Here is a 14,661-nt window from a genome sequence, read left to right as displayed (position 1 = left end):
CCCCAGGCTCTCCCAGTTTGTTAGTTGCTATGGTAACCGTGTGCGGCTACGGCTAACGTTAGGTTATGTAAAGGTAGCGTAGTTATCCTTGTGAACGAACGATGATAAAAGTTTAAACGGGTTAAAAACGGGATATAAAATGCCCCAAACTAACGGTGAGTGACTTTCTGTTGAAATGACAGCATATAATTATGACCAATTAACTTTTATAATTTAAAAATTAACGTTAACGGCTGAATAGTTAGCTAGGTCGGCAGATATGTTACAGGAAATTGACGGTTTAACCACGTCTTTCCCTGTTATGTGTATGGCTGTTGATTGTGTCTGTGTATTTTAATTTAATAAGCTCAAGGAGACCGTTTCGTGGACAACCTGATAGAAGATGAAGCCGAGAGAGAGAGTCTTCTTGCCAAACCCACCTGCTTCATCATAGTTGGAAGACCGGTAATTAGTTTCCTTTACACACACTTGTCAGCACCCGCACATAATACAACACAATGAGAAATGGTTTCCAAGAGGTAGCCACACACACACACACACACACACACACACACACACACACACCTCCATATATGGTCTCTCTAAGGTAAAGGTGAAGATTTGAACATACGTTACCTGTATGTAGAAATGAAATGTCCCACTTTAGATAATGAGCTAGTTATGAGCTAGAACAGACCTATATGCTTAAGGTCTGTCCCCAACAACCATACTTTACAGTATGCCAGAAAAGATTTGCTATGTCCTATGTCCTATGTCAAAAATACCAAGATGTTCTACTACATCCGGTCCGGTTTTGCAGTATGCAAGCCAGCATGCTTTTCTGGCTATTCTGACCCACAACTTATAACTCCCTGAGATTCTGTGTCCTCATAGGAGGACACTTGTCCTTATAATTCATTCTGCTGAAGTCAGACCTGATGTCCTTGTTCGTGGACACTTTTTTGTACCATTTAGTGGTAGTAAGAGCACAATACACTAATCCATGTAACAACAAGATGGCAGCCATCTCTGCCAAGTCAGTCTGCAGCCGATCCCATCACAAAGGAGGACAAGGTTCAAAACCTGATAACATTTTGTGGTTGAAACTTATTTATTTATGATTAATAATGTTTGTAGTTTGATATGGCAACACATTTGAGGGCATTTGGACCTACTTTCTGTCTCATTTGTGGACACTGGGACTTAATTATCATTGACAGTATTTTGTTTTTTATAGTTATCAGGTCCTACTGATCCCAAATGGTTAGGAGAAATTAAAAATGCATACCAAACAAAAGTTATCCCTCCCTAATCACTAACATTGTGGACAGTGCTCTGAGTGCTGCCACCAGCCCTCACAATTAAACCACTGCACACCCATTTTTCCCCAACACCTTCCATGACCCAGTGACTGCATATCAATTTTGTGGCATTCTTTGTGGCAGGGTGTTGGCAAATCCACCTTGGCCCAAAACATTGCAGAGTCCTGGAAGTGCATCTTAATTGATGGTATGTAGCCTACACTCACTGTATTTCCGGTCCTTGTTCCAAAACAATTCAGATATTTCTCATCAGCTTTTACAAATATTTCAGATACAGATGTGCTCAACACACACATTAGAAATAAAACAAAGGAAGGCATAGAGGTGAGTATCATTTTCTATGTCACAGGACAGAAAAGTTAACTGATCCTTTTATACGTCATGTGTTCTGCATATATATTTTATGGTGTATGAATTGCTTTTTCTGACCGTTTAGCTCTTGAACATCTTATCTGAGGGGAGAAGTGTACCAGAAGACATGGTGCTCCAGCTGATTCTTGACAGACTCAACTCACCAGATGTGGAGCACTATGGTAAATCATGTAGCTCAATTGCTTTTAGCACAGTGATCATGTTTGCAAATTGCACAGATTGCAAGGCCTGTCATTCAAAACACTGCTGTGTGAGCTCTGCCAATCACTTGCACTTGATATCACGTGTTGCATTATAGGGTATGTGCTCAGCTGTCTACCGTTCATGTCAGAAGAGCGTCTGAAGATTCATGAGCAGCTTGAAATGATCAAAAACCTCAAACTAACACCTGATTTCATCATCAACATCAAGGTTACCCACATCTCCTTTATTTAGATGTGTGCACTGCATCAAGCAGAAACTGATTCAAGCAATATTTTAATCAGCAATTTAAGTATTCCGAGGAAGGTTTGTGCATCTGAGGTTGTTTTGATTATGAATTTAACTCCACCAGTGTGCAGACAAGGACCTGATCCACAGGCTTTCAGGTCTAAAGCAGCACCCAGAGACAGGGCAGCTGTACAACAGGGATCAGTGGAAGCGTGAGGAGGTGTTCAACAAGAAGAGGGAGAACAAGGATGAGGAAGTCGAGGATGAGGAGGAGCAGGTATGGGAAAACACATCTTGCCACAGAGTTAAACCTTTCCTAACCTTTTTTTTTCTTTTTTGTTTGCTTGTAGGTCGGAGGAGAAGAACTCCAGAAGGATATTATTGACCAGATGGTGTGGACACCAGAGAATTCGGCCAGAAATGCTTTTTCTAGAATCACAATGTACAAGGACACCATGCTCAGACCACTGGAGGTGAGTTACCCAGGGCTCCAAAATGTCTGATTGGCTCACACATTACTTAAGAAGTAAACATGTCACTCCACTGATAATACAGCTATTTTTTAGGCTAATCATTTAAAATGAAGTTATTAATTTCTCACACAATATGAATAATAACCTTTACCTTTGGATTATGTGCAGTTATGTAATAACTTTCAGACAGCTCTGATGGTGTAATCAGAGTTATTGTTCTTACATGCCAGAGTGCAGAGCCAAATTTCATCACCCTCATGAGCTTTGTCAACTTTGGATCAGTGCTGTCAGAGATACAGCCTGAGTTTCTTGGAGCCAGTAAATTGTAAATTAATTGATATATTTTTCAGGACTATATCACACACCACAACCCCCTCTACCTGTTGGAGCTGGATGGGTACAACTCACCTGAAGAGCTGCACTCGGTAAAGTCACCAGGGATCAATGAACCATCTGCAGGAAATACATGCTAATAAACAAGACAATAAACAATACAACTTTGAATATGTTGTTGAATTGATTCTGTCACCATAGTATGTTTTTAACTAGCAGGCAATGTTAGTCCGTTGCTGGCTGTATGGAGTGTGTTTGACTTTATTCTGTTGACTGTTTTGTCTCTAGTCTGTAATGTCCCGTCTTGGATCCATGGCATTAAAGCAGCCCTCCATTCCAATCCCACTCCACCAGACTGATGATGAAGAATTGCCCGAGGACATTAACACGGTCCGCCATTATAGACCATATTCATATTCTTTTTTTTTTTTTTTTCAGTGTTTGAAATAACCTACATTTGAGCTATAAACGCACATTGTTTATGATGCCCAAACTCCCTCCACTCCAAATTTAACTAGAAGTTGTTTAATCCTGAGTCGATCTCTTTTCCAGGACGACCTGATGAGAATCATGTCCTCCTCCAGGACAGTGACCCCTGGCTTTAGATGGAGAAGGAGTTGCTGGGGTCGAAATTGTCCTGTTGCTCTGAAGGAGGGCAAGCTCATTCCTGGCAAGCCCGAATTTTGTGTGGGGTGAGTGATCTGTAAGCTATGGCCAGGTGAAAAATCTATCTGATAACTTTAAATGGAACTCTCATTTCAACCCCCTCCAGCTTCCAGGACAAACTGTACATCCTCTCATCTCAGGAGGCCTACCAGAAGTTTGTCACAAACCCCCGACGGTACTTACTTCCTCCGATGCCCAGGCCCCCTTGCAGAGTTTCCATCATTGGACCTCCACAGGCAGGGAAGAGCACTCTGTCTAGGCTTCTAGCTCAGCACTATAATGCATTGGTGCTTGATATGGAGGTTTTGGTGCAGCCGGTGCTGGCCAAGGTTGAGCAGCAGAGGCTTGACGAAATCAAAGAGGAGACGACACAGGTCGCTATAGAGAAAATTAAGATGAAGATGGAGCAGGATGGCAAACAGAATTCAGGCAAGTTAAGCTTTGCTTTTGTTTGCTGACGATGATGTTCTTTATCACCTTTACAGTTGTATATATTGTATATATTGTATGTATACACATCTACCCTTCAGTGTTTATCATTATTTGAACATGTGAGTTATACTGTAATAAACACAATTAATGTCTAACATCTTATTTTATCAGATGAAACAGATAATGCAGAAGGTAAGATATCTTTTTCTGTCTCTCGACAAATGGCAATAATCTTTCACATTTACTGTCAACATCAAAACTTGTAGTCAGGTCAAGCTATGCTGTGTCCCCAGAGTTTTGGAGCTCAGTGCGGCAGTGTGTAATGTATTTATGTGCAAATGCACCTCTTTTCTTTGGGTTTTAACACCACGTAGGTTGTTGATTTTATGTAGTATTTTGTCTTTTTATTATGTTTTATTGTGTTTATTTTACTGTACAGCACTTTGGAAACCTTTGTGTTTATTTAAACTGTGCTTTATAAATAAAATGGATTGGACTGGAAATGTTTTCTACTGTTCTCAGTGACAGAAGATCACCCAGAGGTACAAGCCATAGTGCTCTCTGCACTGGAAAAAGCCAAACATATGAGCACATCTCCCCTCAGCCTGTATGCTAAGGTACTGGAGAAGCATATTAAAGAGGTATGTCACAAAACTGAAACATGGCAGCGGCATTTTTGGGGCTTTTGAAGTGGGACTGAGATGTATAGCACATAGGGCTGGGTGTCAGTCAAAAAATTACAACACCAGTACCCTTAACGTGGTACCAATACCAATAGAGGACTTCATTTACCTTTTTTTCCTACCTCATTCAATGCCCTTCATGTGAATGGAAGTATTCAGATATGTAAGACACCACAGGTGTGTAGTATGGCCATACTTTTGAACATTTTGATGGCATCCAGACACGTCAAACAGCCAACTTCATTCTTCAAGTACGCCATGCTCGACCTCACCACACCACAGTCTGCATAAAGTAGTGGGCCAATCACATGTCGCTACCATTGTCTGTGGGCAAAATCGTACATACATGGTTATTTGTTTCTAGAACTGGGTACCTGGAATTGAATTCAGATATCGTTGACTGGAGAAGTTTCACTTCTACTTGGTGCTTGGTTATTTCAGTCGATACCTTAAATGTATCACATACTGATACCCAGCCTTATTAGTACACCTATAAACAGTTTGCAGTGGTGTTGCTAATAATACGTATCTTACAGACTGAAGAGGCTGACACTGGTGCAAATGTCAGGACCGGCTGGGTGCTTGACAACTTTCCCAAGAACTTTTCCCAAATGGATGCCTTACAACAAGCTGGAATCCTGCCAGACATCCTCTTCTGTCTTACAGACAGTGATAGCAATCAGGGTATAAGACACAAAAACAATGCATAAAACACAAGTGGTTATTTCATTTAATACACTTGAATCTATACTAGAGTTCTGTCATGTATTATTGGACTTCAATGTGTTGAACAGTTTTAAAGAGACTGTATGAGATGAACAAGGAGAGTGTGGACGAAACAGTAAGGAAGAGATTGCAGGATGAACAACCTGAGAAGGAGAAGCAGGCCTTGTGAGTGCAGGTGCAATGATGCTGTCAAATTTTATGAGTTGTTACATCTGAAATGGACTGTTGAACCTGCTGTGGTTCTTGTGCTTAATTCCTCTCCATTTAAGGAACAAAAAGGAGAAAGAATCAGAGGCAGAGGCCAAGCCTGCAGAGCAAACAAATCTAGAGACAGTTGCTGAGGAGTCCGAAGGTACCGTCTTTCTTTCTGAAGGAGCCTAAATTAACAAAGGCTCCCTGATCCTGTAGAAATTGACCAGCGCTGTTTTAAAAACATTTCTTAATTTCCCTTGTAGAAAATCCTGAACAATGTGACACCACCAGCCCTGCACATCCTGACACATTCGAAAAGGAAGGTGTGATATTTTTGTCACATTCTGTCATTTCAAATCCCATTTTTTATTTACAAGCGTTTGTAAGTAATCACCCTAAAAGCAGCACTGAACTGAAACAATGCCTTCCCTTCATCTTAAACTTTGTCTTTTTTGTCTAACTCAAGCTGTGGTACTGCCTGATCATTGGGACTTGGGTTATCCAGACGGCCCAGAGATGAATGATTATAAAGTACAACTGCAACAGTTTCAGTCCGAATGGGGCCAAATGCAGTCCACTCTAACTGTCGCCCACTCAGTACTGGAGATTGGCGACAAAAGCCCCGAGGAGCTGCTCCGAGAGATGGTCCTTCAGATGGAGAGTGAGTGTAACACTTTGAAGTATCAGTCTTGTTTACCGCACACCACAAACCTCATGTCTCTTATTGGGTAAGAATGCCCAGTCAGGATTCAAGCAATTTAATTCTAACACTAATATAATAATGACAATAATAACGTTGTTAAAGTGATGCTAGATTTTTTAATGATTTATATAATAATGTGACTATTCCTAGATGCTACTAGATGGCATTTTTTGTGAGAAAAAATCCCAATCCAATCTGGTTTACATGCTTGATTTTCAGAACCCTTTGAGTATGTGTCCGCCGAACTGTCAGCAATGGACCTGGAAAAGGAGGTGGAGGATTTTGAGGCCTTAGCTGAGCTGGAGAGAGCCGAGGAAGGCAGCGGTGACAATGATGCAGTGGAGGAGGAGGATGACGTTAGTAAACAAGTCTTTTTGACTTGAAAGAGACAGCTCAACCCAAATTCAAATATATTTTTTCTCTTACCTGTACTGCCATTTATCAATCAAGAGTGTTGAAGATGTCGGCCGTAGAGATGTCTGTCTTCTCTTGAATATTATGGAACTACATGGATCTCAGCTTTCAAAGCACCAAAAAAATACATTTGAACTCAACAGCATTGTCTCTTTCCAGAAGTCTTGACCCAGTTACTCAAGATAATCCAGATACCTTGTTGTGATCAGTTTCATGTAGGGACCATTTTCTTTCTACCAAACTTTACCCGGCAACCTCATCACCATGTTGAAGGAAGTGTAAATCTACTCATGGACGAGATGCTCATGCTTGTGACAGTGCAAGATGGAAAGATTTGATGGCGTCCTCCTAAGTTGAGCTGTAATGTTAGTTAGCTCAGTGATGCTAGCTGAGTTAGCAGTAGATGCACACTTCCTTCTGTGTGGTGATACAATTGATGGTACGGCCAATATCTCCAACACTGGGCACTAAAACGATCCAGATTGATCAATAACACTACAGGTAAGAGGAACAATATGTGTTTTTGGTTTTGAGGATAACTGTCCCTTAAAACTACAAATGTATAATCGTATTGATAATTGAAGATACATATATAAACAGACCTTAAACCGCATATTGTTTCTCTCAATGAAAGCAGCAGGGGGACACAGCATTCAAGAGATTATTAGGCGATACCCAGCATTTCTGCCCTGTGGCCCTAAAAAACCACAACATCCTACGGCCCTGTACAGATGAAATTGCAGCCAGGTACCGTGAGAAGACCTTTTACTTCTCCAGCTTAGAAGCCAGGGAGTCCTTCCATCAAAACCCTGCACAATTTGTTGCACAGACGGAGCTTCTCAAGGTACAAGTTGTCATTAAGGGAAAGAAAAAGACATAGTCTGTAAAACTAAAATCCCTAACAAGTTTCTTATCTTCTTCTCTCCAAGCCTCCTGCCCTGCGGATCTTGTTGCTCGGCACCCGAGGGTCAGGTAAGACAACTCACGGTGAGTGGCTTGCCCAGCAGCTTGGCATCTTCCATATTCAGTTCAGGGAGCAACTCCAGATGCTCATCATGGCCAAGACAAAGAAGCGGGTACCTTGTGCTGATGAGGTAGAGTCTTCAGAGGAGTCTCCTGAGGACTTGGAGGCTCAGATAGCAGAAGCCAGACAGGAGAACAAGGACGAGACGGAGGATACCTCTGCCAACATGAATGACGTGGAGGTTGGCTTCCAATCCTGCTTCATTTTCTCTGAAGAAGGATTTCCTGTATTGTGTTCGGTGCTTTTAACTGTTGTAAATTATGAAATTTTGCCACTGAATTATTTTGTATTTTGTGTTTCTACTGCAGAAAGTGGTCCTGACTGATGAAGAGAAGGCTATCAAAGCCTTCCTGTCTGATGGAGATCAACTGACCCCACAGATCCTGGATATGCTTATCACTCCATACTGGAAACAAGAACCATACAAGTAGTTGTACAAACACACAAAAACGCACACACTTCCTGCCCCTCCTCTTACCCTCCGTAAACAAAAAGTTTGACATTTTGGTAAATGTGCTTCTTTGCTGTCTTGCTGAGAGTTAGATGAGAAAATTAATACCACCCTCAGCCCTGAAACTTGGCTTTTCCTTCCTAAACTGCTTGCGCGTACTCTGCAAGCTAATGTACTATTGTAGGAGTGTTATATTTGATGTAATGGAAAAGTGGATACTTTAGCCAGCTAACTAAGCTAACCACTAGCAACTTCTTGTCCAACTCAAAATGTCAAAGTTTTTCTTTAATAAATTATCATTACATCTCTAAATCGCTCATGCTGCCTTACTGCATCCCTCACCTCTTGCTCACATGCAGACCTTTCACACATGTACAGTTCCAAACATATTTTACACTTTATTTACCTAAATTCATTATTTAGGCCTTTTCATTTTTTGTGTATTAACGTACACTGCCTACATGTAGCATGGTTTTGGCAGCCCAAGGTATTTGTTGACCCTAATATTTTCCATCTTGCAGGTCTACAGGTTTTATTTTGGAGGGCTTCCCTCACAACCCCAATGACGTGCAGTACATGTTGCAGCGGCACCTTTTCCCTGACATTGTAGTAATCATGGCGGTGGATGTCACAGATGTTCAGAAGCGTCTGTTGCCGACATACCTGGAGAGCTGGCGCGAGCGTCGCCACCGCCGTGAAACACAGCTGAACCTCCTTCACGATCTACGAAAGAAGAATCGGGTAAGCAAGTGGTGGCTTGGTAGAATAATTTTTTTGCCAACTTTATTGTCATGCATCGGTCCTCCTGACAATGTCTATATATTGTTTGAGTATCTGGCACAATCATAGCTTTATCTTTGGTACAGGAGGAGAACATTGCCAAGAGAAGGATCGAACTCACAAAGGAAGCCAAAACAAAGGTCAGCAAACTGATTATAACTACTTTCATCCCCTTTTCATCACTGCTCACTGCTCAACCCTTTTCCCTCGTCTCTCCAACTCATCAGTTCAGATATCGTGAGGATGAAGAAGACGAAGAGGATGAAGCTGTAGGCAACATAGAGGACGAGATAGAGGCCACGCTGGAGGAAGAGTTTCCTCTAGAAGAGGATGATGAAGACAGGGAGAATGAGGAGACTGAGGAGGCAGCGTCTGACAGGCTGGAGATGGAGATATCAGAACGTTACGTGACGGATGAAAACAGTCTCACTACTGTCATGGTACAAAGACACAAAACCCAGTGGCAAACAACTGGCCAGACATGTGTGGGCCTATTTGGTTCCCTCACCCACGTAATTTCTGCTATTATTTAATATTTACTTTTGGGCACAGTCAGGATTCAGACTACTTTTACAATAGTCTGAGTCATGGCTGAGACACGGTAATAAGTGAAACAAATTGTTGTCATTAGATGTTACTGCAAAATCTGATTATTTAAAGGGGTAGTTTGGATCTTTTGAAGTGGGGTTGTATGAGGTACTTATCCATAGTCAGTGTACTACTCACAGCAAAGCAGTCAGCATGCTGCTGTGGATGGAGGGGCAGAGTTTAACCCATTTAAGTCACACAATAACACAAAGAAAATACCTGACAGAGGCAGCAGTAGATTGGCAGGTCCTGTGTCGAGCGATGTTAAATCATTGTTTTTCTCAATGGAGTCTCGCTTTGAAAAGAGCAATATTACAGTTTTACAGTTTTATTAAGTGGGACAGATTCTAAGGTCTGGACTCAGGCAACTCCACAGCTCTTCATAGCTTAGCTTCCATGTCGGACTGCAGCCTGCTTCTCCAAACCCAGGCAGTGCCGACTGACATCTACTGTATGTAATACACTGATTATGCATAAGTACCTCACACAACCCTACCTCAAAAGATCCTTACTGTCCCTTTTAAGTGTTATTTTTTTTTTACCTTAAGTTATCTGACACTATCTATCTATGCTCATAAAGTCTGCTCTGCTCTTCTATCATCAGGAGCTCCTGAGTGAACAAAACATACCCAAAGTATCCATCAGTGCATCTCGCAAGCTCCGCATTGTGCAACATCAGCTGCTCCAGAAAATCCAGCCCCTGCTGACCAACAGGGAGTCACTCTTCCAACAATGCCAACCCATCTCATACAGGCTGGCACATATGCTGCTGCTCTCCTCGTATAAGCTCCACAGCGCCTTTGGGTGCTGGGATCCCGTACAGGTAGGCGCAATTTAAGAATGGCTGCTGTGTCTTTTTTAACGTCTGTGGGATGAGGCCATGATTTTTATTTAAGATATTAGTACACTTTTTCTCTTTTGTGCTGACATGTTCATCTGTTGTCACCTTGTTTTATCCTCCTTCTGCAGCAATACAAAGAGAGAGATTTGATCCAGCCTCTCCAGTGGCCTCTAAATACCTCATATCCCCTGATTTTCCATCAGTACATCTACTTCTTTGCATCTAAGGAAAACCGCAACATATTTATGCTGAACCCCTTGAAATACCTCAGGCAGCCAAAGCCCACCCAGTCCCTTCCTGTCAAAATGGCTGTCGTTGGACCGCCCAAATCTGGAAAAACCACTGGTGAGTTTTTCTTTTACACTTTCTCTTTCTCCTCTTTCGATTCTTTCAGTCTTAATTTCTGACACTGTCCTTTATCTCTCCAGTGGCACAGATGTTTGCTCAGAAATATGGTTTGGCCTGTCTGTCCATTGGTGGTGTTATGCGTATGGTGCTTAACGATCGTGAGAACACTGATCTGGCTGTCCAGATGAGAAAACATCTTTCCCAGGGACTCACTGTGCCTGATGAACTGGCAATACAGTGTCTGGAGGTGGTGCTTATGAGCTCGGTTTGCAGCACACGAGGGTAAGCAGGGCATGTATTACATTTATTTACTGAGAATTATTTAACATAAAGGCTTGAAAAGCTCTTTTACCGTAATATAACCGACATGTGCTTTTTGTTTTTAAAGACAAAAACTATATTCTTACTGTGTAATTCCAGCTCCAGGGTGTTTTTGATGACAATATTTACTTGTTTGGCATCCCAGGTACGTGTTAGATGGCTTTCCAAAGACACTTAAGCAGGCAGAGCTGATGGAGTCTCAGAGCATTATCCCCATGATAGTAGTTGAGCTGGAGCTGGACACGGTGGAGGTGCAGAAGAGAGGCCTTGTGGACAAGATGAAACCCGACAAGTGAGAGAACTCACATCAATGGCAACTATAAATACACATCAGAAATTACAAGTCTGAGAACTGCTTGAAATCGCAAACCTTCAAAGTTAAAGTAATTAAACGCGTCCTGCCCCTCCTCTGTCCTCCCACTGCAGGCCTCACCTGATGCACGACAGCTCCGAGATCCTCCACGTTCGTAACTCCTGTTACAAGCAGGAGATGGAGTATGTGAGGCAACACTTCCAACAACAGTGTCAGAACTGGATCCCGATCGATGGTTTAAAGAGCAAATGGTGGATCTGGAACAGAATTATAAAGGAGGTCAGCATCAGCATGAAATATATCCACAGCTACCTGGAGAGGACGCGCAGTAGTAAGTACAAGAGGCTTATCCACACATCATCTTAGCAAGACTTCTTACACCTCATGTAAAATAACCTGTGAAATACTGTATGTATTGAAAACTCATTTTTAAAGGTGACATGCCTATACTGTCTATACTTTTAACCACATTTAGAGATGGTAGTAACAGTCTGGTAAATATTTCCTACCTGACCGAATTAGTTATTCTATTTCAACCTACATTTATGGAGATGGTAGTCTGTCACAGCTGGTAGGTCACTCTGAGCAAGTTGTCACAACCAGCTGCACTCTTTTTCTCTCAATACTCAACCAGTTTCAAAATGTGTCATCTCCATTAGTCACTAAGGCACAAAAACATGAGGAAATAGGGCCCAGGTTGAGTTCCCCTTTAAAATGATGAGCATTAATGAATCCTTTCCCATGTTTTTTCAATTTTCCAGGACAAGCAGCTTGCCTCTACAGACTGTGCATCACACCCAAGGAGCTGCAGTGTGGGCTTGGACAGTTCGGTCAGTACTGCCCCGTCTGCCTGGCTCTACATCACCACCTGGTGGACTGCTCAGAAACTGCAGCCTTAACTCATGTGGCAGAGTATGCGGGGCTCTATTACAAGATGTGTGGCGAAGACCATCTGGAGGTGAGTGTAGTGGAGCACACAGATGTCAAAGGCATACTGGGAAATTATGCAAGATAAACAAAACATTTATAATAGTAGATTTAACATGCAAATAAATTATATGTGACTGAACGGACGGACGAACAACATTCTAACGTTGCTCTCTGAACCCAGCGGTTCCTGACTACTCCTGATCAGTTTGTGCCTCCTGGCTGCCCACACACTCTCCCAGAACCCCACCTGCTGCCGAGACCGCTAACTGAGATTCAGGTGAAGGACAGGTTCCCGCAGCAAGTTGAGATGAAGGGCTTCTGCCCGGTCACTTATCTGGATGGAAAGCAAAGGTACACTATTCACCTCAATAAAAGTTTAAATCTAACTCTTCTATACATGATCAGTCAAAAAGACCGTGAAGTTGAGAAAACTGTGACCTATAGAGTGTCACACTACATGCCACCACACATAGAATAAATATATCAATAGGACTTAATTTTGCCTGATATTTTTCCGTACTGCCTGCGATCTTTAGATAGTTTGCTATTCATAGAAGGTTTATTTGTCCTCAGGTACGAAGCCCTGGTTCGAGGAAAAATGGAATATGCTGTTGAATACAGAGAACACATCTACATTTTTGAGACGAAGCAGAAACAGGACAAGTTCTTGAGGTGAGTTGTCTCTTTGTATTTATCAGAAATGTTTCTTTTTACATGGTTTACTCAGTTTTACATGTCAGTGGTATCTGAAAATCTGAAATGTATCATTTGGCTATGATAAATAGTCTATTGAGTAAAAGTTTGAGTTGATATATTATCTGTCAAGGACTCCTGAAACCTACTGGGACCAGAGGCTTCCCAGCAAAGTCCCTCCTCTTTGTGAACCTGTGCCTCTCACCTCCCTTCCAACGTTGGGCTACCTGGAACAGGTCAGAGATACACTCAAACACACCATTTAATATAATATAGGTATGTTTCTGAAGTCTCTGTGACGTCTGTCCTGCTTTAAGTTAAGCCTTATTTTCATAGGGTGTGGCAGTATCAGTCATAAAGGCCATGACAGCTGTTGGGTGTCTCAAACCAAAGTATCCCTTCCTCAGTATACAAAAATCCTCACTCCTCTATGTGGCCTTCTATCTGAAAGGTAAGCACGATGTCAAGGTTACCTTAGGTAAAAAAAAAAAATGGATGTTGTGTGTGAATAAGGAACATAATAAGGATGATTGATTACGTCAAGTACTAATGGATTAAGTCTCTTATTTTACAGCTTTCAACCACAAGAGCACAGACTACACCCGCCAGAAGTACAAAAAGAAGCTGGCCTTGTTTGAAGAGAACTGTGCGCTGATTCCTTACCTGAGCTCAACAATGAGAGGGACCTACAGGCCTCCCAGTGAACGTCCCATTGACTTTGAGTTCAAACTCAACAGGTTCCTGGCCTTGGGAGACTTGCCAGGTGCCAACAGTGTGCTGTAGCTGTGCCTGCTTTGAAAGCTTGGCTACTGATGGCTGTTTCATAATGTGTGAGGAACTGTGTGATAACAAAGTCAGTTAAAAGCAACCTGCTGTAAGAGTTTATTTTATCAAGAGCTGTATGTAATAAAGTAGACTTTATCATGATGACTGCCTTTTGCTTGGGTCATTAATCATGCTTATATGTAGCTTGTATATGCTTGTAGATACTGTATTAAATTGATACATAACACAATATAAAGTGTATGGGTAATTTTCTGATAGTTGAGAAATATAAACAGAGTAATATATTTTCTTGTAGGGAAATATAGTTTTGCAGTGCTCCAACAATTTCAACGAGATTCAAATTAGACTGTAAACAAAATCAAAATGGTGAGGCTACATTTACAATAAAAAAAAGTAAATACATGCTATACGAACGCTTTGAGATCTCCCACGAGTTTTTAGTGTTTTTGTTTTATTAACAGGCTATGTAATTTATTTTTTTTTTTAATTTTTGTTTTATTTCTGGTGTGATTTTATATTTCTTTGCTCAACCTAAGGCAGAAGTTACCTGATAACCTGATTACCTTTAAAATGTGTCTTGTTTGTCTCTATCTATTAAGTTCGATCAAGAATTTTATATTTAAAAAAAAAAAGAAGAACAGGACGAAATCCTACAGTTCAAGGGTGAGATGTACGCAGCATATTAAGAAGCTTCCTAAATTCCTACATGTCCTGAACGCAGCACGGTGTCTCGCTGCCATGCTTCCTGTGGGCTGCTGTATTTACGGTTGGTGAAGGGCCGTAAGGGCACAGGCGCGGGCACGGTGGGCCCAAGAGTACCTTGCTGCAGTCAAGATGGCCGACAAGGCGCCGCCATACATCC

At 41.7% G+C, this 14,661-nt stretch overlaps 1 protein-coding gene across 1 annotated transcript; it reads left to right on the top strand.

The window, feature by feature from the left end:
* The first annotated feature begins 5 nt into the window (after window positions 1–5).
* ak9 (adenylate kinase 9) lies at window positions 6–14,009 on the top strand. Its single transcript, XM_049589379.1, has 37 exons — window positions 6–155; window positions 347–444; window positions 1,425–1,488; window positions 1,573–1,625; window positions 1,738–1,834; window positions 1,972–2,084; window positions 2,227–2,379; window positions 2,453–2,575; window positions 2,926–3,000; window positions 3,197–3,298; window positions 3,461–3,600; window positions 3,681–4,003; window positions 4,178–4,198; window positions 4,529–4,647; window positions 5,226–5,373; window positions 5,484–5,580; window positions 5,685–5,767; window positions 5,871–5,930; window positions 6,074–6,268; window positions 6,530–6,666; window positions 7,362–7,568; window positions 7,654–7,929; window positions 8,057–8,175; window positions 8,721–8,940; window positions 9,066–9,119; window positions 9,207–9,419; window positions 10,172–10,390; window positions 10,537–10,753; window positions 10,837–11,038; window positions 11,223–11,369; window positions 11,504–11,721; window positions 12,152–12,348; window positions 12,502–12,671; window positions 12,894–12,992; window positions 13,147–13,249; window positions 13,350–13,464; window positions 13,588–14,009. Exons 1-37 carry the CDS (start codon window positions 140–142, stop codon window positions 13,794–13,796), a joined length of 5,202 nt encoding a protein of 1,733 aa, XP_049445336.1. The 5' UTR covers window positions 6–139; the 3' UTR covers window positions 13,797–14,009.
* The last annotated feature ends 652 nt before the right edge of the window (window positions 14,010–14,661 follow it).

The sequence above is a fragment of the Epinephelus fuscoguttatus genome, linkage group LG11 (genome assembly GCF_011397635.1).
Source record: "Epinephelus fuscoguttatus linkage group LG11, E.fuscoguttatus.final_Chr_v1".
In the NCBI taxonomy this organism is placed as follows: domain Eukaryota; kingdom Metazoa; phylum Chordata; class Actinopteri; order Perciformes; family Serranidae; genus Epinephelus; species Epinephelus fuscoguttatus.
This window is presented reverse-complemented; position numbering and strand designations above follow the sequence as displayed.

Coding starts and splice junctions, on each gene's coding strand:
- ak9 (XM_049589379.1), top strand. Junction 3,601..3,680: donor AAGCCCGAATTTTGTGTGGG/GTGAGTGATCTG, acceptor AACCCCCTCCAG/CTTCCAGGACAAACTGTACA. Junction 6,667..7,361: donor CAGTGGAGGAGGAGGATGAC/GTTAGTAAACAA, acceptor CAATGAAAGCAG/CAGGGGGACACAGCATTCAA.